Source organism: Caenorhabditis remanei, chromosome I (assembly GCF_010183535.1).
Source record: "Caenorhabditis remanei strain PX506 chromosome I, whole genome shotgun sequence".
Taxonomy (NCBI): domain Eukaryota; kingdom Metazoa; phylum Nematoda; class Chromadorea; order Rhabditida; family Rhabditidae; genus Caenorhabditis; species Caenorhabditis remanei.
Window position 1 is genome coordinate 8,341,127 of NC_071328.1, and position 24,741 is coordinate 8,365,867.

The following is a 24,741-nucleotide window of genomic DNA, read 5'->3' on the forward strand; positions in this document are numbered from 1 at the left end:
TTACAGCCCAGGGCCAAGATTAGCCACGAGGGCCGATATGAAAGATAATTTCAAAATAGAATATTGGAATTTCAATAGCATGAACATATAACATTTCAGACAAGTAACCTTTCCAACAACCCCGTATTGTTTCTTCCCATCCTTCTTTCCCTTTCTGCATTATTTTTCACGTTCACTTCATTCAACTTATTTCAGGTCGTCCTATTCACTCCTAGATGTCCGTTTCATAATCGGAAAGGATTCTATCAATCACAATGATGCAGATAATCGCTCCATTCCTAATAGCATATCTTTTGATTATACCTGAATTTTTAAAGAAACGTCTCGATGCTCTCGGGATCATTTTTAATTCTTCTCGCAGATGCCAGATCACATATTGTACCCTGCTGCCCTTATTTCACTCATCCTATTTTTCGGAAGTATCAAAAGTTCAGTGGGTAGACATTTTTCACTTTTTCCGAAATAAAATTTTATTGTGAGCAATGTTAAAAAGACAAACTAATTTCAAAGGGAAGTGATAGGGATCGTGGAATGTGGAGACAGAATGAATAATACGAGAAGTATTATAAAACATTAGTCTTTCTTCATTCTGGTTGTTGTCATACGGTAGATGATCGAATCTTTCTCTGGATCAATTGATGCCATTCCGACGACAATGTAGATCAGCGCCTGAAAGGAATTATGGTTTTATTTTCTATCCATTCCTCTTCGAATAACTCACAATAACTAAGATAACAACCAATCCAAGGAAAATGGCGAAAATGGCTGGATAATCAGAAGAGACTGGAACGGTCACTTGGAATCCTTTACGAGCAGAATTGAGAGCATCCTTGAAAGCGCCAATAGAGACATCTCTCTTCTGAATGTTGTGAGAATCAGATGGAATCTCGCGGTTTTCTGATGTTATCTCAGCTGATCCAGTTTCAGCATCAAAAGTCAAAAGCTCGACGACAGCTTGTCCTCCATAAGAGTTGTTGATGGCGGCTGTGAGAGCTTGAATAGCGGCCTTGACGTCAGCGACGGCTTCTTGTTTTTGAGATTCATCGGTGATTCCAACGAGTCCGGTGATGGTGACACTAAATAATCTAATTAAGTTTCGGAAGATTTTAAAACTATACTTCAGTTCAAAACATTTCAAATTCGAGGTATTCAAACTGAATTTCGATATAGAACTTACCGGAAAACATCAGCATTGTTATCCATTTGAATACCAGCAGTCTTGATAGCAGCAGCAAGTTGATAGACAGCTTCCAATTCACTTCTGAGTGTAGCTCTTTGAGTTTTGATTACTGATGCATCAACAACTTCTTGTTTGGCTGAAAGAGCAAGTCGGGATCCAGTGATTCCTCCGGCAGAAACTTGAACGGATTCACGATCAGCACCGAAGATAAGAGCCATGTCTTGTTCGAATCCAACAGTTTCGACGCCATCAGATTTGGTAGAGTAGGTTGATCCTCCCAAATTCAAGTTGTCGGTTCCGATGACACTGACCACAGCAAGGGCACGAGGACGAGAGAACAAGTCAATTGAGACTGGGAATCCTGGAAGATAGAAGTGTTTAATTTAGTTTCAGTCAAGGAATTCAACTCACCATCAACTTGTCTAGCGGAGAGTCCAAGAATATTCTCATTGAGAGTAGAGATTTTAGTGGTCTTGATTGTAGCATCAGTCTCTGGAAGCTTCAATGAAGATGGAACAGCCACGAATTCCAGACTGGATGCAGTGCAAGCTGCGATCAGAGCCGAGACGAAAAGAATGAACTTCATTCTGGAATTAAAACGTTTAGGGGAAAGTTAGCACAGGAAAAAAGAAAAATTGAGATTAATTTGGTGACATTAAATTTGGCAAGTGCGCCCAAATGATGAGTCAGGAGGGTAGATCAAAACTACAATTAGAAAGAAGAAGGCAGTGACGCCGCGAAAAACCCAGCGCCACGATTTTATCTGTGTCTCCTCTGATCTCAACGCTATTTTACTCGACTTTTCTCAGAATTTCATGCCTTAAAATTGGGTCGCATTGGTATCAGTTAGTAGGTTTTGTCTACTAGGATCATAACTCTCCCTTGAATTTTCAGACTGAAATGGAAATTTAAAACATGATAAATGAGGCTGAAAATCAGCTATTCCATTGAAAATGAATAGCTCTTAAAATCAATATGAACATCGACCAAATGCTAGTCACTCACCATTGTGGCCGTGGACGACATGGCCTAAGACCGCTGTGGCCGAAGACCAATGGTCTCTCTTTGGTTTCTGTTCTCTCGTTGGGCACATAACGAAAAGAGACTGTTGAGAGTAAAGAAAATACTGTGAGAGTGAAATGAATCATGCTGAAAGAAGGTTTTGCAGGAACATTGTTGTTTATGAAGGGCATTATCTTTGGGATTGTTTATCGAATTTACGTTAATTACATCTGAAAACTCTGAAAAACGTATTGTTTGTATGTATTATATTGATATATGATGTATTGAGACTTGAATGAGTTATAAATAAAAATAGTCGTATTTATTCTTATAATATTTGTTTTGGCAAAACAAAACAGATATTATAAAGGCATCTTTCTTTTCAAAAAACCTTTTTTCTCGAAGATCTCTGATTTTAATATTTAGCAATTTAAAAGTTTTACAAATCTTGATCCGTTTAATAGCCTTATTTATTCCCTAGATAAAGTTTTACTCTTTTATTCAGAAAAAGGATTCAGATGAATAGAAAAATAAATTTATCTGCTAATAATCGATGACGATACAACCATTGCAATTGGTGAACTGGATACTGTAGTCTTTCTTTTGTATTTTCCAAACATCGGATGAGTAAGATAGAATGCCCATGGCTCGAATACTGTAGCTGTGTCTATAGCGATTGGGCGAATCGACAGAATGTACCCGATTAAAGATGGATTTCGAAGAGAGAGCACCTGGAAAATGAACATGTTTATTTCTCCTTGCTTTTTATCATAATAATGCGTATATCCTTGTCCCCTCGCCTGCGTATATCCTTGTCCCCTCGGAGTGTCAACGTTTCTCATAAGATTATGATTTTTGACTTCCTAGTCTCTACCTGACTTTTCACTCTTTCTAGCCTACATAATCATTACGTGACTGATGTATCTTCATCCGACAGCGCTTCCACTTCACTTATTTATAAATTAAAAGTCTAAAATAAAAGTTTTAAAAACTCACGGCAATGATCCCGTTGATCAGAAACGGAACGAATAGGGAAATCATAGTGATGGTTAGAGATAACTCAGCTTTGTAGTTTTTGTTCACATTTCGGTTTAAAGATCTGAAAAATGTAAAGTTAGCCAGAGATTTTTCAGAAACAAACAAACTTTTTATAGAATAAGATGTGTCTGACTTTGATCAACATTGTAACATTGATAGTAAAAGTGAACAACGTGCATAGAAATGAGGTGATCAAGTGAGTGTACTCGTTTATTGGCTGAAAGATACATACATTGTTTTCGATGCTTTGAGAAAAGTCTTTGACAACCAACCCGGATAGAAACTATTCAACCACTCACCACTTTCAGATCCAATGTGAACATGACGGCACCCATTGGATATGGTGCAGTTAGTTGAGTACAATGACCCACTGCTGGAACCATGAAAAATGTGAAACAACATGGAAGGATTACTGTAGCTGGGAGGGAGATTTTCATGAAACGAGTGCAAATCTGAAAATGAGGAACGTTTTTCTTCATTTTAGATTCAGAATATCCACGTACCTCATCATGATTCTTCGGGAAAAACACAATAATAGCACGGTTTGCACAGAAAATGACTGGAAACAACATGGATAAATAACTGGAAATAAAAGCAACCAGATATGGGATTTTCAGAAGTTGATTTGGTTCAGTCTGAGCACAAATTGAAGTTAAAATACCAGTAGCTGGAATACGAAGAACCAAAAAGTCAGTGAGAATGTAGGAAAAATTCTGGAAATAAGACAAAAGATTTTGTTTCCCACTGCGTTTGAACTGACCGCAATCTGCATCAATAAAAATGCCAAAAACAGATGTTTCTGTATGGAAATAGAACTCATCCGACCGGTTTCATAGAAAATTTTTGCCATTTTTCCAACAATATAAAATGTAGGAAGAAGATAAAATGGACCAACTAGAACAGTTATGTTGGGAAATGTCAACGAAGTCCACTGGAAGTCGTAAGAGATGTATTCGGAGCGATTGAAGATGTCCATTCTGAAAAAGAGATTGAATTCAGTTGAGTTCAGATGAGGTTTATTATTGAAAATAAAAGTGCATATCTGATCTAAATAATGTACTTTCCAGAAGTTTAAAAAATTTGTACTCGTAAAAGCCTGAACGTTCTTGAAAACTCAAAAATAATGTGTCAAGAATGTAGCCGGAACTAAAATAATTCCGAAGAATATTTGGTCTAAGACTAAAAACTATGAAAATTGGTCATCTGTATCAGTATTGTTAGACCGAAACCAGGCACGTTTCTCATGAATTTTCGGTTGACTTGAAGTTCTTGAAATTCGAAAAAGACAAAAAAAGAAGTGGACTCACCCATACATAGGTCGTTTTCCCATATTTCATACTAGATTCAGATGATTCAGATGAGTGATCACGTCTTCTGAAGAATTCAGAATATTTATGAAGACTTTCTAAAGTCTGGGTTGAGGGAGTTCTGAACAGAGAACTTGGAATAGTATTCACCTGGCGTCTTCTAAGGATTTCTTCTTTTTCTTGTTTTTCTCAAATAAAAAGAGAGAATCTATGAATCTCAGACACGTCTTCTTGAGGGTGAAACCCTTGGAAAAAGGAGAAGATTCTGGAGAAGACGGAAGACAATAATTAGGCGAAGCGTGGGAGATCCTTTTCTGCTTTTGATGACGACATCGATTTTAGAAAAGAAGGATTCAGAGGTCCTCCACTTGAAATCTGGAAGTTGAAGACTTATACATATGAACTTTTCAAAAGAAAGAAGAAATAAATAAGAAGGAAGAAAAATTCGGTGCTGTCTGAGTTTTTCTAGTTAATTAACTGTGATTCTAAGCTCAGAAAATTCAGACTTTTCGGAAGAGGCATACAACAGGTCCGGAGAAAAAGTAGACATCAGGACAAATATGCAAACAGAAGTTCCCTCCAAAAATACTTCCTCGAAAACATTATTTTTCTGAACATGACATATTTGGAAACTCGGTATTTTCAGAGATGTTCCTCATATTCGAAAGGGAAAACCAATAAGAACAAAAGAATATAGGCACTTTTCCTAATTCTCTACAACAAAATACTTTCGTTTCTAATTTCCAGAAAAAAACGAATCAAATGGCAAAAACAACATGGAATAGAAGGAGAAGGAAAAGGAGGACATCCCGTATTTCTTCTCACCTCGATGGATATTCTATTGTTTTGGTCACGACTTCATGCACAATGATATCATTAAAATTTCAATGAATTCTTAATTTGAATATTGACATCCTTGCATATATTTAATTGAAAAGTCTCTTTGTTTTCTATTTTTCAATGATGATCCTCAAAATAACATATTATCTTGCGAATATATTAGACAAACCGACAGACAGGCTAATGCATTTTCGAAATTTGGTCATTTTTTTCACGTTACAATCTTCATTTATTTAGAAACTGATACCAAAAAAAAATTTTTTAGCGCAAAGAAGATATAAAACCATTTAACTTGAATTATGTTTTCATTATTCATAAAAAAAACTTGAATTACCGAAGAGCTCAAATTTTTATTTTTAAGAAACATCTATTCCAAACTTCACGAGAGTAGTGGGCCCGCTTCAGTGATTACTTTCATAGTTTTTTGCAATACTTTTTTTCAAACGAGTGAGGTTTTTGTGAGTTTTGAACCTGATCTGTCACTGATGTTTCTAGAGAGAAGCTCGGTTTAACCTGAAAGACTGAACCAGATATTGGAACTCAATTGATTCATCAGAAATGCTTTATTCACACAATTACAATTCAATATGTGGATTTCTAGCAACCTTTTGAGTGGAACATTGAACGGGATATCTGAAGTTTGAGAAGGGTTTTTGGGCTGATTCACCACAACAGTACCTTTTGAAAGAACCCGTATTTGATTGGTTCAGACGCCATTTCAATGTCATTTGAATCCATTTCAATACAGTATTCTTTGTCTTTTCCACCATCTTGTCTATCTATTGGTTCAGCCGATTTCGACGATTTTCCTGATTTCTTCGAAGAATTTTTCGATGACTTTTTGGATCCATTTTTAGAAGATTTTCTGGATCCAGAAGATTTTCCAGATTTTCCAGACTTTGCAGACTTCTTCGATCCTCCTGCCGCATCAGGAAGTGGTTCCGGTTTCTTTGGAGCTCCCCCTTCTTTTCTCGATGATCGTTTCGATGATCTGGCGTAATCTGGAGTCAGTGGATTAGTGAATGATCCATTTCCATCTGTTGGAGGGTTCACATTTGGAGATGGTCCATCTGGAACGGCTTCTTCTTCTTTCTTCGGAGATCTTGTTTGTTTTCTAGGAGAACCTGCTTCATGATCAACGACAACGTGGACAGTATGAGTACATGGTTTCTCTCCTGAAATACATCAATTCGGCGGATGCATGATTTATTTCTGAACTTACTTTTGAAGAAGAACAGAGCACAAACGACCCATGCCATACAACTTATACAACATATCATGCATCCAGCAACAATCAGCCACCAGAACCACTGGAAAAGATAACACATAAGTGAGTAAAAGTAATAGTAATTGTTGACTTACCACTGGATAATTGTTGTCATGAACCTCTCGAATTTCGATGTTTGAACCTCTAATATAGGTCCAGACGAGTTCCGTCGAAGTCTTAACACTCTTAGAAGCAGACCGAATGGATTGAGTGACAGCTGCAGTAGCTACAGACTTCGATGGTAATTTCGAACTCATTTTAAACGGAAAATGAACGAAAACCAATCAATAATGAACCGTAGTTATCAGTTTAAAAAGGGGGCGGGGCTTGAATTTAACCTTCGACGTGAGGAAGGTTGCCACGTTGGGAATCACGTGTGACTATTCTGGAACACTTTGATGTTTCAATATTCTATTTCTCTCTGAAAAAAGGATGAAGTTGTTGAATAGTTCAGTGAAACCGTTGGTTCTGACTCATATTGTTGGCAAGAACGTCTTCATTAATGAGCAAACTCTTATCAATTGGCCAGCGGTTAGTTTCGAACTGGATACTTTTCAGAATGAAAAATGTTTTATTTTTCAGTGGTTCTGGTGGTCGATTGTTGGTGGAAGTTTAATTTGTTGCTTGAGTTGTATGGTCTGGATAGTTTCCTCGCTCCTATTTTTGAGAAGTATGTTTATGATGAACATTTTCATAAAGTATTATCTGGTTATATCGTATTCTGAGAGAAAATCAAAGGTACCTACATTGTTTTCTTTCCAGGAGAAATGCCATGTACCCATACAGTTCAAGTTGTAGTTGAGCAGGATGGAGGAACTCCTCAAAAGCCGACAAGTGATCCGATGAAAGAAGATGATGTCGCTCAAGATGATCCGCCTGAAAATGAGAATCCTTCAACAGTTGAGAGTGGATTACACACTGATCTACCGTCTTTCATCCAAAGATCCGCTAAAACAACAGAAAGAAATGAAGTGATAGACTCGAAGAAACCGGAGCCACTATCTGATGTGGCAGGAGAATCAAAGAAATCTGCAAAGTCTAGAAAATCTTCAGTTTCCCGCAAATCGTCTAAAAATGAATCCAAAAAATCTTCGAAAAAATCAGCAAAATCGTCGAAATCAGCAAAATCGTCTGAGCCAATAGATAGACAAGATGGTGGAAAAGACAAGGAATATTGCATTCAAATAGACTCAAATGATTATGAAATGGCGTCTGAACCAATCAAATATGGGTTCTTTCAAAAGGTATTTTTGTTGTGGTGAATCTGTCTAAATGATTTTGATTTTATTGGATTTCCAGGACAGAACCCAATCTTTTCAGATATCCCGTTCAATGTTCTACTCAAGAGATTTCTAAAGAATTCAAATAACTATTCCGCTTCCATGCCTAATAAAGTAATTTTCTAAAAGTTTATAAATGAAAAAAAAATCAACTGAAAGGTTCTTTCAATCAATGTCGCCGACTCATATTTCGAATTTTCCTTTGAAAATCAATCAGCCACATTTTGAATCGGTGCCATCCATCCTGGAATCATATAGCAGTTCAGTGTCTGTCTGATTCCCATACTCCATACCTCCAAATCTCTTCTCGGTCTTCTGCTTCCCTTTCCTCTCTTCTTTGGTGCAATAGTTGTTGGAACTTTGAAAGTTCCTTCAGGGACTACTTTTAATTCTTGAAATTCCTGAGTTGACTTCTGGTACGGAAAGAAACATGTCAGATATAGCATGGGGATGTTTAGTCGTCAATGAGAGACCAATTAAATCCAAAATCTCACCTTTTCGTTTACTTGAAACCCTTCGATATCGGCTTTCGAAGTCAATCCCAATTGATTTCGCAGACCAGTTGGGCACTGTATTATTCTGTATTCGGGATAACACTTGCACTTTCCCAGACAATCGAATACATGACCTGAAAACCAAAAGTTCAAGAATTTCTATTAAATGTTAATTACAAACCTTGAATAAATAAAACTAATGAAAAAATCCAGAGAATCCATAAAATCTGACCCATTTTTTTATTGTGACGAGTTGTGTGAACCGATGGAAAATAGCCTCCATTTTTTCATTTTTTCGACGAACAGCTGTTTTTGAGTAACCTATTTCTCATTGGTTTTAATGTGTTTTGACTCAATTTTTGTTTTTTTTTCGCTCAAAAATGTTTTGACGTCAAACAGCACACATGACAAATTTGTTAAAAGGATGTAGGAAGTTTCGAAAAGTTCAGAAACCGAATCAATTGCTATTGAAATACTATGTTTATTGTATGTTCAAGTAACTTGCTACAGTGCGTCTGGTTCCAAATCGATGGCTCAAAAATATTAATTTAAAGATAAACTATTTCAAACAAACTCTTCATTATCAGATAATTATATTTGCAAACTCATCTGAACATTTTAATTAAGAAATTAATTAGATTCCAGTTTCATCTTCGGTCAAAGTAATCGAAACTTCATTTGGTTCTGGCATTGGAGTGACTTGTTTTGGATGATTTCTCTGTGCTTTGGCTGCTTCCAAACGGTTATTGATATCCCTTCCAACATTATTGATCTTCTTCACGACCATTGTGAAAAACTCTTGAATATCACGGAGGGTTGACTGAAAATATGGAATTGTAGAGGTTTTAATAGATTGCTATCGCAAATCTGACTTTCAGACTTGAATCAAAACTCACATCCAAATCGAAGTTATCGTATTTGTCCTTGAGAATTTCCCACAATGAGAGAACGTATTCATGAAGTTTTGCGTAATGTTTAGAAGCTTGGCATGACACGTCACACTCCTTGGTTGGGCGGAACAATTTTGGGACTTTTGAGATTTCAGTGATGTTTTTGAAGCAGTCGGAAACGATTTTGATGTGTTCGTAGTTTTCAACAGTGGTGCAGTCGAAATCTGGATTGCGTTCAACATCGACAACCTGGAACTGATAGTTTTGTTTAAGGTAAGATAAAAAAAGATACTGAATTTGATCTACATCTGAATTATCTGAAAGAATATTACCTTCAAATCAGGGAACTTTGCCAAAAGAGTCGCCTCGTCTGGAAGAGTTACAATCTTGTTGTAAGTCAACCCAATAACTGGAAATCCACGAAGACGAGTTCCACCTGGAAGTCGAAGTTGAGTACGGTCACCATTGTGACAATGGATTACTTCGTCTTCAGTGTCACATTCACAGTCGTCCAAGCAGTCAAAGACGTATCCTGAAACAATTAGGGTTAAGAAAAGATATTGGATAAAAGTTGCTTGAAGAAAATAAATTATAGAAATCTTAATTCTAACTCACCTTGGGCTAAATAAAAAATAGGAAAAATTAGAAGAGCTGAGCGCATTTCTTGTATTGTTTTTGAGACGAGAGTGAAGTTGAGCACTTAGAAAGAATCTTCGGAAGGAGCCCATTTTAAAGAAGAGATCATGATGCCATCAACACAACAGCTGTTTCTTATTTCTTACACTTCTCTCTGATTCTCTTCATCTCTCTCTCTACTTTTCATTATCATGCCATCGAGTTCACAGGCGGTTCGATTGAAGAGTTCCAAGCGTCAATGAGTCATCTCAACGAAGGACATTGACCTCAGAGCGGACCTTTGAAAATGAAAATCACGTGAAATCATGTGAGAACAGAGTAAGATTAGCTGGTTTCAGGTGCGTAGAAGTTGATGAGTCATCGCAGTGATAACTATGAAGTCACGAAACTCGTAGGAGCTTTCATTGAGCCATATGAATCGTGTTTTTGATCGAGTCAGTCCTTGAAGTTTATCCGATAGTTGTTTTTAATGAAGATCATCAGGTGGTTCAATATAAACACAAAATCGTAGAGATATTTGGTGTGCCACGATAAGCTACGGTCACTAAAAGTCACCATGCTACTCAAAAAATTATTGATCTAGAAGAAAACATATGCGTACAATATTGTATAAGGTGTGGTTTTCAAACTTTGAAATTGAGCACGAGCAACCAATTGTTAGGTATTGCTTGAAATTAATTCTGAGGTTTCATGTCCTGATATCGAAGCACCCACCTGAGCCCAATTGACTTCAAAGTCTCCCTAAACTTCAACCGGAATGATTTTGACCTCATTGGTCTACGAGTGTCTAGTCAACAACATTTAGATCCAGACCAAAACAATGTTGTTTCATTTTACCCTTTCTCCCACTACACCTACCCTTTAACCTTTTGAATAAGTAAGTTTCAAGAATTCAATTCCTCCCCAATTCTCTACTTATCCTTGGCTAAAGTGTATGTGTATGTGTGTGATGCGCCACCATACACCGGGGAGTAAAGAGATAGGTAAAGTAAACAAAAAGGAAGGACACGCTTTCTTCTTCCCTTCCTTACTCATAAATATGACACTAATTCAAATCTATTGAGATACATGCAAAAACGGACCCCATGGGGAGGAGACCATAGTAGGTCAGCCGTTTTGCATGGAACAGGAAGAGAGAAATCTTAAAAGAAAGTGGAAGGATGTTGCAATGAATCCGGGAAAAAGTAGATACAAGTATTTGTTTGAATAACACAAATTTCACCTTCATTAGGACTATTGGTCAGATGTTCATCAATCATTGGTCGGCCTTGAAGTACGAGAAATTAGGTTAGGTACGGGTTAGAAGCTCGAACTGAAGAGAGTGGGAATTGGGAAGTAAGGAGGAACCATTTTTGCAATATCGGGTAAACGAGAAAGTTGTGTCAGATCCGCTGAGAAGCAAAGATGATGTCGCGTCTTTTGAGCTCCTGGTCGTAGCTTATTGGCTTCATAGAATTCATTGTCCACCGCAACCTCCAGAATGCTACATGATGCCTATGGGAGAAGAAGACTGCTCTGGATTGATGTTACATACAAAATTTTAAAATAACTTCTGAGAGTGGAGAGTTGTTATGAATTCGAAAAATCGGAAGATGATGTCAGTTCCGTCCTCTTAACTTATCCAACACAAAGCGTCACAACTCTGACATCTGACTCCTACACCTACGATAAATTCTTGCCTATTCAATGCTAACGGTCATCTGAATCTAAGCCATTTTCTTTGATATATAGCCTAGGCTAACCTAGACACATTCCCTTCATGTCATACTCCTGTCCCTCTGTTTTTCACTTGTTCATTTTCCACATTTCGTCCACATCAACCTTCAAAACTTCTTCCTTCTCGATTACACAAGTGCATCATATACATATTTCGGGAGGGATGGCTCAAGGTGAAGTGGAAGTCTCGACAAGAAGATACAAGAAAAAGGGGGCGGAGTCTTGAGGTGAATATATAAAATGAATCAGAGAAGTGAGGTAAACGGTGTTCATTTTGTAAATTGTCCCCATTCATACAAATTATGATTCTATTGTTAGTATTATTGGCCTTCATACCATTGACGGGGGCTGCCGACCCACCGATATTGGATAATGGAATTGCAGGTAAGGGTTACTGTAGGCATACTGTAGATTTAATTGAGTTCGTAACTTTCCTGAGCTTCTGTATTCAAGATTACTGTAGTTCTCATCTGATTCTATTCTAGAATTACCTCTCGTGGATTGTATGGAAGATCGGGTAAAGCTCACTTTCAAAACTCAAAGGCCGTTCCATGGAAGGATATTTGTGAAAGGAATGGTTGATAAGGTTACTATAATAATCCGGGTATCTAAAAATATCCAACTGTATTCCAGCAAAACTGCGTCCGAGATTTTGTCACAAATCAAGCAAAAGATGTGACATTCGAACTAGAGAATGGAGCATGCAATATGAGAAGACAGAGAATGGTAAGCCTCCTCAAAACGAGAACTACAGTAACCCAAAGTGATTTTCCAGTTGGGACCCGAGAAGCGTGGAATGGAAATGTCAATGACAATCATTATTTCATTCCACTCAACATTCATCACTAAAGTTGATCGAGCCTACAGATGTACTTGTTTCTATATGGAGGCTGACAAAGTGGTTACCAACAAATTTGATGTCAGGTAAGCACTTTATTTCAATGGTTCCAGTCAAGTTCTTCGTTGGAAAATTAGTTTTTCCAACTTCTCAGATCTAGTCTATGTTTTGTAATTGTTTCTCTCAAACCCTCTTTCGATTCTCTAACTACAGTATGCTGCCGACAACTGATCTCATCGACACCGCCCGTATGCCTCTCTGTACTTATTCTGTACGTCGTGACTCGGTCACTGGACCGATTGTAGAGTATGCAAAGGTTGGGGAAACGGTGTATCATGTGTGGAATTGTGAAAGTGGTGAGTTCTGAAATCAATGTAGTTGAGAGAAAATCCAAAATAAACATTTCCAGACATGTTCTCCATGCTTGTCCACTCTTGCTTCGTTGACGATGGGAATGGAGATGAGAGGAAACCGCTTTTGGATGAGCACGGTTGTGCCATTGATCCTCCCATTCTGCCAGACTTGACCTACAATAAAGACAACAATGTAGCATACGCCCAAGTGAACGTGTTCAAATTCGCTGACAAGATCTCCACATATTTCCAATGTGCAGTAAGTACATGCATGAATACGGAAGGAATGTGTGATGGAAAGACGGTAAATTGAAATGAATCGTTAAATAGCAACATAGAAAATGATTCCAGCCTCCAAGATGTGGTCCATCTGGATCATTTAGCAGTCTCTCGAACAATAACAATCAATTCAACAATAGGAGAGCTCGTCGAGCATCTGGAGACAGATTGTCTAACAGAACTACAGTCAATTGGGTCCATTTGGCAGATACCATGGATTTGGCAGCCAATAAGATTACTGTATTTGAATTGGAAGAGAAACAAGACAGAGATAATGAGGGTGAGCAAAGTCCTTAATCAAACTTTTCGATGTCAACGAAGTTCTGACCACTCGCATTTTCAGATATTCCATCTCACTCTCATCTCGCAATCCTCCAAGGACAACAGACTGCTTCCGTCATCTGTCTCAACCAATCGAGAATTCAAATCTTCTTCATTTTGTCATTTTTAATGCTCACTTTAGTCACTGCTCTCACCGTATTCACTCTTCGGCGAACGATGGCGGTGCAGAAGAAATGCGAACTCAACGCCTGATTTTAGGTGCTTCTTTATTTTTGATTTTTTGTATTCAACCAATAAAATTTTAAAATTTTTGAAATTTCTGATCATTTTGCAATTTGCGACATAACAAAAATAACATTGTAGTAACCGCCTCTTTTGTATTTCTCTTCTCATCTTCAGACAAAATCACTATTTTTAGGCAAAACAAATGGGCATCAAAAGAATGTAGTTTTCTGTATTCATTTTGAAAGAATGCATTCACCTCGAAGCGTCGTTATCATTGGAGCTAATCAAGGAATCGGTTACAGACATGTTAAACAGTTATTCAACGATAGAAATATCGAAACTCTCATTGCGAATAAATTAAATTTTCCTCCAAGATTCACGTCTTGATGTTCTTCAACTTGATGTTGTTTCCGACGAGTGATTGATCGTTTCTACAAAATTCAAAACCCACCACAATGGTCTCTACTTTCTACGAGATTTGATTCCAATTTCGTTCTAATCGTTGCTATTAGACAATAATATATCTGAATGGTATCATGTAAATTTATTTCTCAGGATGGGTTCGATCATGGTTAGGTGCAAACACATATAAAAGTTTTAGACCAAAAAAATTAATATGGACGAGGAGTCAAATCTCTCTCGAAATATCCACCATGATGGGTGTTATCCAATTTGTAGAAACTGGAAACTAGCACTGGAATGGCTTCCTCAAGCTGAAACATTAAGTGATTTCTCTGCTTTACCCCTATCTTTGAATACCTTTAATGGAGCGTGTGGTCCTCCCAAATTGGTTTGGATCCATCCTGGTTCAAAGGCTACCGTAAGAATGTGATCATCTTTCACATCAATTGAAAATATCTTATTGAATTGGTTGACTGCAGATTTGCTCATTGAATAAGCGAGCATTGGAATGATATCTGACCCATAATTATTAAGAGAAACAGATGCGAGACCAGATGAAATATTGACTACAGCTGACCGAGAGATCGAAAGTTTGTCTCCGGAAACTTTGGACGCCGATTTCCGAAGAAGTGGAAGGAATTTTTGAGTGATGATAACTAAACTGATGGTGTTGACATCGAATTGTTTGACAAGAGTAGCTCGGTTTGGTTCCTCAAAAATATGGAGGTTGGTTGATATTTCTGATTCTTTCCTAATACAACATTTAGGTTTTTATAAAAACAAAAAGCAAGGCCAACCATTTTAGTTCTGTATTCGAATGCAGCTCCAGCATTGTTAACAAGCAAGTTCAGACCATCGGCTCACACAATATCCGTGACTTTTGATACGAAAGTGTCGATAGATTTGTCACTAACGACGTCAAGTGGAAGAATATGAAGACGGGGATCATTGATAGATTTCAGTTCCTGGAAAATGAACTTCTCTTTGATTTGATAAATCTGCGATACCTTGAATTATATTATGGAAATCTTTTTTTTTTAACTGCTCTCTACATGTGTATGGTCTAGATTAAACATGATTTGAGATCTTATGCTGAAACCACTAGCTCCCAGCTCCGAATTCAGGTTTAAATAACTAACCGTAGCGTTCTCGACCTCTCTCGCAGTGGCAATAATATATTGAATGTTTTTATCCTTGAGCAATTCCTTCACAATCGTCAATCCAATTCCACGATTGGCTCCAGTCACAACAACACTTTTTGGGGAAGACGACATTTCGGATCAGAAGTTTAAACGACAAGAAATTATTGAAGTAACTAAAACTTTTAGTTGCTTATATATCCTTTCCTCGCTCGCTGGGAAAAGAGAGAAACGAATGAAACCTGGGAGACGGAGACATAGAAACAGACCAAGCAGACACATTGTGTCCATTTCTGTTTGTCATTATAGGACACAATATTTTGTGGCGTTGGTTTTTTAGCGAAATGATCACAAATATAGTTTGGAGTCGGAATTTTGAACAGTAATGGGAAGAAATTGATTGAAATTGAATGTCATACCCAGGGAATTCAACAATTTTCCCAGTATTTCAGAATCAAATTTTTAGAATATTGTGAACGATAAGTTGAGAAATTTTTATAATCAAAACGAAACATGAATATTGAAGAGAATGAGCACATTTCAAACAATAACTTGTGTACTGTCCGTTCCGAAGTAACATCCAACATGCTTGAACTTTCTTAATTTGTATTCCAAGAAATCATGTCCTCTATACTCTCCATCTCCATCGTATTTTGCTGCGTAAGTAATGTTGATTCCTACAGAAAGAGGTATCAGTCCAACTACTCCGTTTTCAATTTTTGGATTCTGCAGTTCCCCAGTTTTCACCATTATCCACGTTGGGTAGTTACTGACTGGATTCGGTTTACAAGTTATCACAGCGAAAACATCAGATTTATCACGATAATATCTGGAAAATGTAATTGAGTTTCTGTCTGTTTTCCTTGTTTCGTTACTCGACGTCCGCTTTGAAAACTCCGGTTCTTTCAATACCTTTTAGTTTTCGATAGTCAGGCTGAAAATTTTTTATTTTATTTAGAGTGTGATCACGGGTTTTCAAAGTTGAAATGTAAGTTTGCAGTCATACTGAAACTGAAAAGATGCTTACCTTATGCCCTCTAACAAGAATCCCAGCGACCGACATAGCAACAAACAAGGAGAATATCATTGTCTCTGAATCGTGTCTAGTCTTCCATCCAACCCTATTTATTGCACCCATTTTGTTTTGTTTCCAAGATCAATGGTCGAATATTCTATCAGAAATATCACGTTTCCATGTCCTCATGATTCATCTATCGAGCCAATCTTGACGAGATTAAAAAGTTTGTTCCCAATCAAAATATAAACAAAAATTGACATAAAACAGACGATGAACACTACAGTAACAAATTCCATCACAATGATCATCTTCCTTTTCATCACTATTTTCTGTGAAGTCGCATCAGGTTATGGTGAGTACGGACAAAATGGTCTGGTCTATGGTCCACCTTCTGAAGCACTCTACGAAGTCTATTCTGATTCTCGAGAACATCGTCGTCCGAAGAAAAAATGCAAAAAGTTGAGACATTTTGTGTTTGAAACTGATAGAGACAATCAAGTCAATCGGGAACCAACTTATTCGTAAGTTGGTTATTCACTCACATGTTTAATAACTCTGTCTGTTCATTTTAGATATTTGGAAAAAGACGGAAAACAATACGTCAAGATAAGCTGTCCGAATGATGGTCAATCGCATGCACTGGTTACAGATAATACTGAAAAAGATGTGGAAATCTATTCTCCAGTTTATGATGCTGCCGTATTGACTGCTGGATATTATATACATTATTTGGCAAAATGTGATGGAGATGAGTGAGTTGTAGACTACGAACCAATGACATTCTGGCATTCTTTTTTACAGTATTTGGGCAATGACAACTGATTGGAGAAGAATTAAAGTCGAAATGGTTGCTTGCATATCATACATGACGTTTGATGCCCAACTATAAGCCGAAACTATTTTTCTGAATTTCTTGAATTTAATAAAATGTTGCACGTCTCTTCTTTACTAATTGCAAACCATAAATGATGTGTTTGTCGGTCAGTCAAAGTGCAACATCAAAACAGATTTTTTCCGAATTTGCTCAGTCCTTTTCAAGAAGCAGGTTGACGGTAGAATTCTTCTGTTCTTCAGGAACTATTCTGGTATACTGTACTTCCTGTTATAAGAACTTCGATTATTGTAGAGTCACCGTCTGTGAGCATGTCACATTTAATATTGTCCTTTGTGGGAATATAATGTCTCCGTAGTTTCAGGATTTGGAACCGGATCGTAATTATTCGGACAGAAGAATTTGTATTGTTTGGGGAGATGGTTGTGAAAAAGTTTTGGCTGGTGGCGTACATTGTAAAGTTCAACTATGTTACTGTAGTGTTCATCATCTCTTTTTTCGTTCAGGAGGTGGACCATAGACCAGACCATTTTGTCCGTACCTACCATAACCTGATGCTATTCCACAGAAAACTGTGATGAAACGGAAGATGATCATTGTGATGGAAGATGTTACACTATGGCACTCTTTCTGAAGCCCTCTACGAAGTCTATTCTGATTCTCGAGAACATCGTCGTCCGAAAAAAAAACTGCAAAAAGTTGAGACATTTCGAGTGTGAAACATACGTAGACTACCATGTCAATCGGGAACCAACGTATTCGTAAGTAGCTTCTTAAACAAGAAATACTACCTCTTTTTTGACGATTTCGGATATTTGGAGAGAGACGGCACGGCTTCCAGCAGAGGCCCTCTCAATGCACTGCGCACAGTACTTTGAGAGGGTCTCTGCAGGAGGCCGTCAGACGAAAATCGATGTCAAAATACCGTAAATACTGTATTATAATGGCATGCCGTTATATTTTTCAACTGCCTCCCAGAGAAATGTTATGGTTTCAGAAACTCATTAATAATTGAACGCAACGACAACGGATTGGAATAAAGTTAAAATTGAGCCGGTTGCTTGTTTGTCCTATAAGACATTTGATGTATCCCTATGAGCAATTAAAACTTTTATGAATTCTTCGAATTTAATAAACCTGTGCTTATCATTCCTTTTCAACATTGTTTTCTGATTACAGTTCACTGAATTGCTGACAAAAAGAAACCGGGATGAATTTTATTTTTCAGCTTTTTTTATTTCATTATTTTCATTACTAGTAACTTCGGGGACAATAAATGGGAGAAGCTATCAAAAACACAGAACCACAAGATTTTCAGGAGTTCCGGTGTTTTTTTTTGAATAGGACGAGAGAATGAAGAAAAAAGAAAGAAAAAATGAAAAAAAAGGAAATGAAAAAAATATTTAACATTGTGAAACAATTGCGAAAAAAGGGACGAAATGATTATATTAATACTAAAATTAGTGGATGAAATAGCTATTTTCGGTATGACAGATGATAAAACTTTGGAGGAAAAAAAATGAAAAAAGAAGGAATGGATTTGAAGGGAAAGAAATTATATTTTTTAAATTAATTTTTAAAACCCAAAAAAAACAGTGTAGAGAAAGAAGAAGAATTAGAAACAAAAGTGAGTAAAAACAAATTATTTTCAGAATATCGTATCACGATATTGTCCAGCTGGAATTGCATTCGATTGCCGAGGAGCTTGATGAGGTCTTTGTGGATTATTGTGATGACGTCCGCGCCCGGCGTGTGCTCCTTTTCCAACTGTATACTCGAATTGGGATGTCTGGAAATGTATGAAAGTCTTTATAGAATAAAACAAACCCGGTCGATTACTATTGTTTATGGAATTTTCCGTGGTTTCGAACTAGAATTCCGGTCAAACTCTAGCGAAGTAAAGTTCAAAAGTTCTAGTTCAAAATCAAAATAATTTTCAGTAATTATAATTCTCTATTCTTACAATTCTGAGGAAATCGACTCAATTTTTGTATAGATGATATGAAATGCTCTTACCGGTATGGTATCCATCAAATCTCCGACATTTGCTCGTGGTACTGGATCCTTGTAAAACCAAATATCATCTTCTGCTTCATCGGCTGTCGGTCGTCTATCTGGATCGATTGCCAACAAGTTTTCGAGAAGATTCATTGCATCGTCGTCCTGAAAATTAAATTCATTAGAAACTTTGAATAAAAATCAGAGAAAGAAGTGAGCAATAAATCTCTCAAATAATTTTAAACTCACCGATGGTACTTGGTCATTCGTTTTCTTTCCATATGGATCCTGAAAATTCAACTAATTATATCAGAGAAAAAGATGGGAATTTTTCTTAACGTCTATGCAACGTCGGTAAAATAAATTATTGAAGTACAATTACAATTTTCGCCTATTCAAATATTCAAAACTCACCGATTGTGGTTTTCCGTCTGCTGAATCAAACTTCATGAGATGCCGTATTTTTAATTTCAAGCATCTTCCTTTTCCTTGTGGGAGAGCTGAGTTTGGTTCGGCGGCCATAGCAGAGTAGAGCGGCATTTTCACACAGTTTGGCCAAACCTGCAAATACTATTTTAATTATTTTTTACAATTTTGTTAAATCTTTTTCGATTTTCTTCACTTTCACAAGAGTATGGCAACGCAATTTGTTTTCATTAATTTCTGCTTTTCTCAATATTTGTTTCCTACCTCTGGATTAATTGATCCACAGAGAGCTGAGATCAGCGTGAGTTGCTTCTGCTCGGTATCTCCTTGCATAATCGGCTGCCGTGTCCACATTTCAGCCATAATACATCCAGCGCCCCACACATCAATTTTTGTACCATATGCCCGATCACCGAGAAGAAGTTCTGGCGGACGATACCAAAGAGTAACAACACGATTTGTGTAAAGAGGTCGGGGATGGTTTGGGTCTGAAGGTATGGACGTAAAGCCAAGGAATCAAAACAGATAACGAAAAGTATGAAATCAGAAAACTCACTTTCTCTCTGCACAAACGGCCTCGCCAATCCAAAATCGGCTAACTTGAGTACTCCTTCTTTTGATATCAGTACATTCGCTGCCTTCATATCTCTGTGTAGAATTTTACTCCGATGCAATTTATTCAATCCAGTTATTAAATGCTTCATCATTGTTTTGATATGAACTAACGACATCCTTACTTTTGGATTTGATAACAGACCAGCCAGATCGTGTTCACAGAATGCGAATACAAGATAGAACGTCGTTCGATCTTTAGACGTCGATGTTGAACCTGCTAAACATTTTTTATAAAGATAATTGGTTTTAAATTGCATTTAACCAAATATTTGAAAGTTAGCTACTCTGGAAAAAAAGGAAATCAAAAACTCACTCTTCGCACTGCAAACTTCAATTAAATCGGTAATATTCTGATGTTTGAGTTGTTCCAACATTTTTACTTCTCTTAAAGCTGTTATAGGGAAACCTTCTTTTTCGTTTTCCATCAAAATCTTTTTAAGGGCTACCATTCGACCCGTTGTTTTACATCGTGCTTTAAATACTTCCCTGAAAAAAAGTATAATGAGAAATGGTGCATAAATTGCTGTTCAAAAAATAAAGAATAAAACTCACCCGAACGTTCCCTGTCCAATTTTACTTAACTTCTCGTAGGCAGAAACATCATTAATGAATGGATATGAGGCATGATCGAATATTTTTTGATAGTTAAGTAACTGTTGTTTTACATCCACTTCAGCGTTTCCGGTGCTGTTTGGCGTCCCGCCACCCGAAGGTGTGTTTTGACCGTTTTGACCGATAAGCGCTCTGAAATTGAATCTTTGTTTTTAACCTTTTCATGTTTCAAAATGCATCCGGCTTTAAAAATAATTTCTCGAAAAAAGAAGAAGGCAACTACTCAGTAAATCGGTGAAAAGGTGAAGGCAGAAGTTATGAAATTATTGCTTTAGCTTTTTTTCGAAAAAAAAACTCATCCCTCATCAGAAATATACAGTTTTGAGTTACCAAATTTTCAGATTATGAAAAGAAATTTAGTTACTTCATGAAATATATACTTCTTCACTAAATTTTAAAATTCTTCTATTATTCATAATACCTTTTTGGCGGCTCATCGGCACGGTTGGGTAACGGCCGCTTCGGAGCCGCTTGGCGATGACTGTACATGGAATACTTTCAGATTTTCGCAAAAATTATTGATCGAATGCATTATTCAAGAAAATCAACAAATTTTTAAATGTTTTTGGCCAAAATTTTGGGTTAATTTATTTTTACTAAGACGAAAAGCGTAACCGTTAGGAGTTTCATTAAAGGGAATTTTGATATTTATAAAGTTTTGAACTCAGAAAACACAAAGTTATAAGATTTTCAGCATTATTAAAATAAAAACATACCTCTGAGTACTGGATTGATGAAGACCGGCAGTGTAGGGCTGAGAGCTCATGGGCTGCTGTAAAACAACGTTCATTCCTTCACTTTTCAATCCTTTTGCAATAAGTTTTCGAAATTCCACAAGTTATGCGATAAACAGACAAAAAACAATCAATATTCAATGGATATTGACAGTCGATGTGAAATGCAGGTCTGAGTGAATGGGAAAGAGAGATGAGACGCAGTGTGAGTGAGAGGGGCGGAGAGTACGCAGGCAAGGCTGCGTATGTGGTTTTCGCAAAACTGCCGCACACTTTCTCGTTTTTGCACTTTTTCTCTGGAGACAACAAAACTTCTATCTTCAATTTTCAAAGCGCAAAAAAGAAAAAGAAGGCGCCAGCAGTGTCTGCGTCTTGTTTCTCCAGTCTTCTCGTCAAATCTTCGCTCAAAAATATTGACAATTTGTGTCGAAAACCCTCGTGGTTTTAAGTTTTTATTATTTTTGTTAAAAACAATGATTTTTCAAAAACAATGATTTTCTTCTCGATCGTTCGTCATTATCATCTAACAATTTTCTTCATTTCAGTTTGAAAACCTACAAAAAATGCTGGGTATCATAGAACTCGGCATTCAGTATCGGTAAGTTTCTGGAAAAGTTTAAATCGATCCATTTATCAATTTTGTCCCAGCAGTTGCTATAAATAAATCAAATCTTTCAGATTATGGCGGTCACAAGCGTCAAAGGGAAAAAAGAGTCCGAGGAGTGGGCCTGCGACACCTCTCGCAAAAATGGCCTCCAAGTTGAATGAGGAGTCGATTTCGGTAAGAAATATGAGCTTTATTTAAAATGTTTTCTCAAACAATGAACGTTTTTAAAACTGCGGAATGCTTTAAAAAAAACTGAAATTTTCACCGATTCACTCAGAAGTAAAATAGATATTTTGCCTAGCAGAAAACTAAATAATTTGATGAATTGAACAAAAATACAAACGAAACTGATCGTTGGCTAACGATATGTCTTAAGAAAAAGATTCAAATAAAACTCCAGGAGACACCAAATTTACTAAAACCTAGTTCACCAACAAAAAGTTAAGATCTATATGAAGCACAAAGCTATAAAATTCAACATTTCCAGTTAGAATCAGTAATGGCCGAATTCAAACTCTCAAACACAACATTACGAAGAATGATGTCACATATGTCAGATAATATGGATCGAGGTCTTGAATCTGGTTTAGAGAGATCTACGATTGCCATGTTGCCTTCTTTTGTTCCAGAACTGCCAAACGGAAAAGGTAATTACATGAAACTATAAAAAACTTTGCATTTTCTTGCGAAGTGATTTTCTCAATTCACTAGACTTTGTCTTATTTTTTGTACATTTTGTTTTTTTTCAGAACGTGGCAAGTTCGTTGCTATGGACTTAGGAGGTACCAACTTGCGTGTAATGCTCATGGAGCTAGAACCCGGTGAGCCTATGCGCACAAAGCAATTCAACACAAGAATGCCAAACGCGGCAATGCATGGAACCGGTGAAAAAGTATGAATTAGTTAAAATTATAGTTTTAACAAAAGATAATTTCAGCTCTTCGACTACATTGCGAAAGCCCTTTGTGATTTTCTAATTGAGAGAGAATTAGCTGATGAATGCCTCCCAGTTGGATTCACTTTTTCATATCCATGTGATCAAACTGGTCTTCGATCTGCAACATTGCTTAGATGGACTAAAGGAGTAACAGCTACAGGATGTGTCGGTGAAGACGTTGTTCAACTTCTAGAAGATGCGATAAAGCGTGATGGTCGTGTGAAAGTCAATATAGTTGCACTGATCAATGATACTGTTGGAACAATGGTTGCAGCAGCATATGAAGCTGGTGGACATTGTGATATTGGTGTTATTATTGGTAAGAGTTTTTTGATACACGAAAATATCAAATTACAATTTTCAGGTACTGGAACAAACGCTTCTTACATGGAATCGTCTAAAAAGATTGTTCATGGATTGGCAAATGCCACCGAAGATTACAATCATAAATCGATGATTATTGATACAGAATGGGGAGGATTCGGTGATAACGGAGAAGCCGATTATATTTTCACAAGATATGATAAAATTGTTGACTCGAAGTCTGACCATCCAGGAGTTAATTCGTGAGTTTTGGACATTATTCAGTTTATAATTTCTTCAAAATATCAGATAAACTATCATTTTCTTTGTGCTCAATTTTTTGATTTCTTTTAATTTCAGCCTCGATAAATTAATCGCCGGAATGTGTATGGGAGAACTCGTTCGTTTAGTATTGGAGAGATTGTGCGAGAATAAGGTACTATTCAACGGACAGGGATCGAAAATGCTCCGAACAAGAAATACATTCCCAACTAAATATATTTCTGAAATTTTACAGTAAGTCTGTCACATAAATCCACAAATCTTTCTTTATAACTATTTCCAGCGATGATTGTGGTGTGTACAGTAATACTCGGCAAATTATGGATGAATTGGGTATTGAAGGAGCAACATTCAGTGATATGCTATTACTTCGTGAAGTCTGTGTTGTTGTATCCAGAAGGAGTGCTAATTTGGCTGCAGCTGCAATCGCATGTGTTTTGAATCGTGTTCGCCGACCGAATATGCTGGTCGCCATTGATGGATCCACATACAAATATCATCCATTCTTCAATCATTGGGTCTGTGAAAAGATTCGAGAACTTTTAGACCCTGGTCTTGATGTAAGTTTTAGTCAAAAAATTACATTTAAAGAAAAATTTTAGTTCAAAATCGTCCAAACCGGAGATGGATCTGGTCGTGGAGCTGCTCTTATTGCTGCAATCGTCTCCAGAGTCAAGCGGGAAGAGGAGAAACGGCTGAAAGATCTTGGTAAGAAAATAAAAAGTTTTGAATTTTTCTACTTTAATATCTTCAAAACTTTTCAATGCTTAATTTCTGGATCTCGGCTAATTCATACTCCCTTATTCAGAAATCCAACGTCAAAAAGCGGCAGAAGCCGAAGAGCGACGTCTTCTAGAAATCGAGAAAGAGAAGGAAGAAGCAGAAGAACGAGCCCGGAAGATTTCAGAAATGATGAGATATCAAATTGAAAGAGGAGCCGAAGAATCCTATCAGAGACATGAATGAACTCAGAGCAGAAGGAGGCTCAAATAGTATTACTCCATAGTCAGTAGATTATTGTAGTTAGACAAACAGGTCACGCCCTTTTTTATTTAATGCCTCAAACTCTTCCCAGCTTGAAATTGTTCACTTTTCCCCATTTTTCAGTATTTTCAATTTTACTCCATTAGTATTTTGTAGTTTTTTTTAGATTCACCCCCCGATACTAACCCTTTTTTCAGTTCATGTTTTCAGAAATTCCCAGTCCAA

At 37.0% G+C, this 24,741-nt stretch overlaps 13 protein-coding genes across 13 annotated transcripts; 5 read left to right on the forward strand and 8 right to left on the reverse strand.

Moving 5' to 3' along the window:
* Positions 1–573: 573 nt before the first annotated feature.
* GCK72_001673 (uncharacterized protein) lies at positions 574–1,766 on the reverse strand (the record flags this gene model as incomplete). Its single annotated transcript, XM_003115008.2, has 4 exons — positions 574–669; positions 722–1,076; positions 1,178–1,541; positions 1,592–1,766. 4 exons carry the CDS (start codon positions 1,764–1,766, stop codon positions 574–576), a joined length of 990 nt encoding a protein of 329 aa, XP_003115056.2.
* Positions 1,767–2,718: 952 nt separating this feature from the next.
* GCK72_001674 (uncharacterized protein) lies at positions 2,719–4,196 on the reverse strand (the record flags this gene model as incomplete). The annotated part of the gene is made up of 6 exons (XM_003114997.2): positions 2,719–2,913; positions 3,179–3,281; positions 3,328–3,437; positions 3,520–3,672; positions 3,724–3,933; positions 3,981–4,196. The coding sequence occupies 6 exons, from the start codon at positions 4,194–4,196 to the stop codon at positions 2,719–2,721; spliced, it is 987 nt and encodes a 328-aa protein (XP_003115045.2).
* A 1,768-nt stretch (positions 4,197–5,964) lies between these two features.
* On the reverse strand, positions 5,965–6,891 carry GCK72_001675 (uncharacterized protein; the record flags this gene model as incomplete). The annotated part of the gene is made up of 4 exons (XM_003114889.2): positions 5,965–6,000; positions 6,046–6,542; positions 6,590–6,677; positions 6,730–6,891. The coding sequence occupies 4 exons, from the start codon at positions 6,889–6,891 to the stop codon at positions 5,965–5,967; spliced, it is 783 nt and encodes a 260-aa protein (XP_003114937.2).
* A 175-nt stretch (positions 6,892–7,066) lies between these two features.
* GCK72_001676 (uncharacterized protein) lies at positions 7,067–7,990 on the forward strand (the record flags this gene model as incomplete). The annotated part of the gene is made up of 4 exons (XM_003114668.2): positions 7,067–7,165; positions 7,217–7,304; positions 7,397–7,878; positions 7,955–7,990. 4 exons carry the CDS (start codon positions 7,067–7,069, stop codon positions 7,988–7,990), a joined length of 705 nt encoding a protein of 234 aa, XP_003114716.2.
* Positions 7,991–8,123: 133 nt separating this feature from the next.
* Positions 8,124–8,644, reverse strand: GCK72_001677 (uncharacterized protein; the record flags this gene model as incomplete). Its single annotated transcript, XM_053723074.1, has 3 exons — positions 8,124–8,327; positions 8,409–8,542; positions 8,590–8,644. The coding sequence occupies 3 exons, from the start codon at positions 8,642–8,644 to the stop codon at positions 8,124–8,126; spliced, it is 393 nt and encodes a 130-aa protein (XP_053591719.1).
* A 398-nt stretch (positions 8,645–9,042) lies between these two features.
* On the reverse strand, positions 9,043–9,959 carry GCK72_001678 (uncharacterized protein; the record flags this gene model as incomplete). Its single annotated transcript, XM_003114681.2, has 4 exons — positions 9,043–9,228; positions 9,305–9,547; positions 9,631–9,830; positions 9,914–9,959. The coding sequence occupies 4 exons, from the start codon at positions 9,957–9,959 to the stop codon at positions 9,043–9,045; spliced, it is 675 nt and encodes a 224-aa protein (XP_003114729.1).
* Positions 9,960–11,952: 1,993 nt separating this feature from the next.
* Positions 11,953–13,654, forward strand: GCK72_001679 (uncharacterized protein; the record flags this gene model as incomplete). The annotated part of the gene is made up of 8 exons (XM_003115110.2): positions 11,953–12,034; positions 12,136–12,236; positions 12,284–12,376; positions 12,426–12,574; positions 12,702–12,844; positions 12,898–13,145; positions 13,193–13,400; positions 13,464–13,654. 8 exons carry the CDS (start codon positions 11,953–11,955, stop codon positions 13,652–13,654), a joined length of 1,215 nt encoding a protein of 404 aa, XP_003115158.2.
* A 584-nt stretch (positions 13,655–14,238) lies between these two features.
* Positions 14,239–15,303, reverse strand: GCK72_001680 (uncharacterized protein; the record flags this gene model as incomplete). Its single annotated transcript, XM_053723075.1, has 4 exons — positions 14,239–14,340; positions 14,387–14,780; positions 14,894–15,036; positions 15,169–15,303. 4 exons carry the CDS (start codon positions 15,301–15,303, stop codon positions 14,239–14,241), a joined length of 774 nt encoding a protein of 257 aa, XP_053591720.1.
* A 405-nt stretch (positions 15,304–15,708) lies between these two features.
* Positions 15,709–16,255, reverse strand: GCK72_001681 (uncharacterized protein; the record flags this gene model as incomplete). The annotated part of the gene is made up of 3 exons (XM_003115087.2): positions 15,709–15,997; positions 16,044–16,102; positions 16,196–16,255. 3 exons carry the CDS (start codon positions 16,253–16,255, stop codon positions 15,709–15,711), a joined length of 408 nt encoding a protein of 135 aa, XP_003115135.2.
* A 231-nt stretch (positions 16,256–16,486) lies between these two features.
* GCK72_001682 (uncharacterized protein) lies at positions 16,487–17,075 on the forward strand (the record flags this gene model as incomplete). The annotated part of the gene is made up of 3 exons (XM_053723076.1): positions 16,487–16,707; positions 16,759–16,938; positions 16,988–17,075. The coding sequence occupies 3 exons, from the start codon at positions 16,487–16,489 to the stop codon at positions 17,073–17,075; spliced, it is 489 nt and encodes a 162-aa protein (XP_053591721.1).
* Positions 17,076–17,636: 561 nt separating this feature from the next.
* Positions 17,637–18,821, forward strand: GCK72_001683 (uncharacterized protein; the record flags this gene model as incomplete). Its single annotated transcript, XM_053723077.1, has 2 exons — positions 17,637–17,779; positions 18,671–18,821. 2 exons carry the CDS (start codon positions 17,637–17,639, stop codon positions 18,819–18,821), a joined length of 294 nt encoding a protein of 97 aa, XP_053591722.1.
* Positions 18,667–21,435, reverse strand: GCK72_001684 (uncharacterized protein; the record flags this gene model as incomplete). Its single annotated transcript, XM_003114955.2, has 10 exons — positions 18,667–18,807; positions 19,035–19,181; positions 19,266–19,304; positions 19,431–19,577; positions 19,707–19,930; positions 19,999–20,274; positions 20,371–20,543; positions 20,610–20,801; positions 21,091–21,150; positions 21,386–21,435. The coding sequence occupies 10 exons, from the start codon at positions 21,433–21,435 to the stop codon at positions 18,667–18,669; spliced, it is 1,449 nt and encodes a 482-aa protein (XP_003115003.1).
* Positions 21,436–21,966: 531 nt separating this feature from the next.
* On the forward strand, positions 21,967–24,498 carry GCK72_001685 (uncharacterized protein; the record flags this gene model as incomplete). Its single annotated transcript, XM_053723078.1, has 10 exons — positions 21,967–22,001; positions 22,082–22,184; positions 22,498–22,657; positions 22,760–22,902; positions 22,948–23,266; positions 23,312–23,513; positions 23,611–23,766; positions 23,816–24,092; positions 24,135–24,240; positions 24,341–24,498. 10 exons carry the CDS (start codon positions 21,967–21,969, stop codon positions 24,496–24,498), a joined length of 1,659 nt encoding a protein of 552 aa, XP_053591723.1.
* Between the last annotated feature and the right edge of the window lie 243 nt (positions 24,499–24,741).